The sequence below is a fragment of the Takifugu flavidus genome, unplaced genomic scaffold (genome assembly GCF_003711565.1).
Source record: "Takifugu flavidus isolate HTHZ2018 unplaced genomic scaffold, ASM371156v2 ctg1020, whole genome shotgun sequence".
NCBI classification, from domain to species: domain Eukaryota; kingdom Metazoa; phylum Chordata; class Actinopteri; order Tetraodontiformes; family Tetraodontidae; genus Takifugu; species Takifugu flavidus.
Genome location: NW_026621785.1, coordinates 1059 through 4898, shown reverse-complemented (window position 1 = coordinate 4898; position 3840 = coordinate 1059). Strand labels below are relative to the sequence as shown.

At 40.5% G+C, this 3840-nt stretch overlaps 1 protein-coding gene across 1 annotated transcript; it reads left to right on the top strand.

Moving 5' to 3' along the window:
* Window positions 1-103: 103 nt before the first annotated feature.
* On the top strand, window positions 104-2388 carry LOC130519629 (complement C3-like; the record flags this gene model as incomplete). Its single annotated transcript, XM_057023154.1, has 7 exons — window positions 104-193; window positions 316-421; window positions 547-633; window positions 710-793; window positions 876-956; window positions 1146-1293; window positions 1858-2388. Coding segments are annotated over 7 exons (915 nt in total), but the record flags the coding sequence as incomplete, so codon positions are not given.
* Between the last annotated feature and the right edge of the window lie 1452 nt (window positions 2389-3840).

The following is a 3840-nucleotide window of genomic DNA, read 5'->3' as shown; positions in this document are numbered from 1 at the left end:
TTCCTGTTCATAATGTAAAAAAACAGATGCACAGGAGAGGAAATAAATGAGCTATATCAGTATTATTAAAATCAACAAAAATGTGGTAATCTGTTTGGTCTAGCTGTCCAACTCAGTGGATCATTACATAAGCAACTTCAAGATTGTGGATAACCTGAGTGATCGTGGTTCACTGATCATCCACCTGTTCAAGGTAAAGAAAGGCAGACTGCCCTTCCCCCCGCCGCTGCCACCCCTTCCAAAAAAACCTTTTCTGAATGATCTGGATCATTTGGTTCATTCACCAGAGAGAAAAAGCATTTGTCCTCCTAACAGGTCTCTCACAAAGAACAAGAAATCCTGGTCTTCAGGCTCCAGCAGAGCTTCAGGGTGGGTCTTCTCCAGCCATCCTCAGTTACCGCCTACCAGTATTACAGCCCAGGTAGGAGAACAATCATCACTCAGTCCTTCCGAGTGTTTGGGTCTGTTGTCACTCCAACGATGAATGTGAGGTGAAGGTCACTGGTTCGATATATCTTTGAGAAATGTCTCTGCTGGCTGTCACAGATCACCGCTGCAGTCGCACCTACTCTCCCAGCAGAAACACAGAGGAACTCACAAAGATCTGCAGGGACGTCTGCCGCTGCACACAGGGTAACATGTATGCATGCTACAGCTCAGCATTCATGTGCTTGCTAATAGGTTTGTTCTACTTGCTCATAATGTCCAGGCGACTGCTGCATCTCCAAACCTGACACTGAAAACTTTCCCAACAAAGAAAGAGAGACATTTGCCTGCAGTTCTTTACACCACGGTATAACACAGACACACACTGTCTCTCTCAAACTTGCCTGTTTGAGTCATTGGTCCATGTGAGAAAGTTTCTTATTCTTCAGTTTTCAAGGTGAAGGTGTTGAGCATGGTTCAGAGTTATTACGACAAATACGAGATGGAAATCATACAAATTATCAAGCTGGGTGAGTCTGAACAGTCTATCCTTCATCTGCTCATATTTGAATGAAAAGGTGATTACAGAAATAAAAGTCTAATGAATCATGGTTTTGACAACTAGACCACCTGAATAATCATCATATAAACTGCTGTTGCTTGAACTCGACACTAAATTCTATTCTAACTGGTGGATGGGAATTCTTCCTGTCCTGCAGGTGTGGAGCCTGGAGTTGAACAGGGTCAAAGAAGGTTCTTCCTGTCTCATGGAGGCTGCAGAGATGGACTGGAACTTAAACTGGGTTCCCAGTACCTCATCATTGGCCCCAAAGAGGACCAGTGGAGCATCGACAGCAATACCAATCAGTAGGAAAAGCAATTATTTTAAATAACTCTTTAGTGGACCATAAAAGTGGGGCCTCTTGGCTTGTAAAATTCAACTGGACTCCCTTTAGTATTTTGCAGTTGTTTCACCTGTTATCCAAGAAGTTTCTTCAGTTCTAAATTAGCTGGTGGGAATCCCAGAGTTATTTCCTATGCTGGTTTAATGAATGCAGTTGTTAGTGGTCGTTGGTGGTCATTTGCATTAGTAAAAGGCGATCCTCACGGTCATATGTGAGATTGGGTGTGGACACTTTCCCAGGGAGGGATCTAAGGACAGGATGACTGAGAACGTTCATCGATAACTGGACGCTCATTTTATTTTAAAAATTAGTGCACATCTTAGTGATCTTTAGAAATACGCTCTCTAAATTCTGTTCTGGAGAACAAGTTTAAGTTCAAGTTCTAAGTTCTGACAATAGAACTTGAACTTAAAGTCTTCTTACTCTGAAGACAAACCTAATCTGTCACACATTTAATATTAACTTAGAAAAACAAAAGGATTGCATGATACTGGCAAATCAAACCTTCTGCCTTCTCTCCTTTCAGATTCCTCTACATGTTAGGTAAGGACACCTGGGTAGAGCACTGGCCATCACCTGCAGAGTGCTCCAGCAACCCCAGCCTGCAGGTCAAATGCAGGAGTCTGGATGACCCGCAAACGAACTGTCCATCAATGCCTGCAGACAGTAAACGCCTTTCAAAAGCTGCAGCTTTTAATAGTGTGGAACTCACACCCCATTTCATCAAAATGCACGACTTTTGTTCCCTCAAATGTATTAAGTGTGGTGAAAGAAAGTGTGGTGAAAGAAAGACAAAATATATTATATTATATGTGTATATAAAATATATATATACACAAGCATGAAGGTGAAGTAAATGTAGTTTTTTTCTAGTGGCATGATACTGCTTAAGGTAACATTAGGGGTGGAGGGTGGGGTCTACCCTTTCTAAACCTATTGTAGCTCAACATTTTGTGGTTAGAGCCCCGGACAAGTAGTACAGTAGCTGCAGGGAAAAGGTGTGTATGGACATTGGCCTTCTGCAATAAATAAATAAATCAAGTGAAAATTTGCCAAACCTTTCCTGACAAATTATTTGCAATGTTGTCTATTTGTGTTTGAAGTCACATCCTGTCACCGTCTTGTGTTTACCGTGGACAGATTTATATCTGAACAAAAATCAACTCGATAGATTACTAGTGAACTGATAATGCGAATAAGAGTTTTTAATACAACCGGACAGGCTGTGGGGGCATATGTTGTCTCATCTCTTTATTTTAGTTGCCAAAAACTGTCCTCTTTTTGGATATTTGGAAAGGATTGTGAGCAAGAGACTGGCTGTTGATGACAAAGAAATACTGAGGGTTTTCCAGCAAACCCCCCCCCAAAAAAAACAGTGAATAATAAAGAAGAATTTGATCATCTAATGAATGTTTTTCTGCTTGCAGTAAAGTCAGAGACTGATACTTTTATACTGCCTCCTGTTCATCCAGAGCAAATATCAGGGTGGCATACTTGATTAACACTCAGGGTCAATTAGAGATGAAGCAAAACAAATCAAAAAGCAACAGCACCAAGCAGGTATAATAATAAGGTTGACAACCCTGCAATGTCATAAATGTCCTGTAATGGCCCAGGTAAAAAGTAGGGGTTGTTTGTTTGTTTATGCAATACATGTGTAAAATAGTTTATGTCACTGATAAAGATCCACATTTGATCACAATTATGATAAGCTATATTTGCAAAACACTGGGAAATGTTTCAGACCAAAGCTGTGATTGGTCTCGCCGTATCATGTCGTACAGGAGAGAAACCAGACGCTTGCAAAGCATGTAGGAAATTCTCAACACATGACAATCCACACGGATGAAAACCATACGTTTGCGCAGCACGAGGGAAATGTTTTACAAGAAAACAAACTATAAAGCCTAAATAAAACGCATATAGGACCCCACGCACAGGAACCTCTTTTTGTTATTCTTGACCATGTTATATTCAGCCTTCAAAACAAAAAAACTTATTGGAAATGACTGCTACTGTAATTAATGTGCATATGAACATAAGAATCTTGTAAATGAGCAAAATCTCCCCTAAAACTACGTCAGTGCCGGAACGGGAATTAAGGAATCTCCGGCTTTACCGTGTTTAGCGGTGGTTAGTTTTGAATTTCTCTTTATACATGACCACTCCGTTATTTATAATGTCTTCGGGTGAAGACTTGAAGTCTTTCGTGAAAAGGTTGCTAACTATTGCTGCGGAAGACATATTAGTAGCATTTCAACAAAAGATTAGCGAGTATGAAGAAAAGATCGATAGTCAGCATCGACTTTTGGAAAAATTGAGACCAGACACGACGATACTCCCTACCGGTGAAGTCTAAAGCTTTTTCAAACACTATCGAGTATAATTGCTGCATAAATACGTGTGTATTGTCTTTATGCATAATGCTTACAGAATATGCACCTTTCGAATAATCTTTAGAACTCTTTTGGTTACCATATAAGACTCGGTCTTGGCCCGTGTGCCCTGT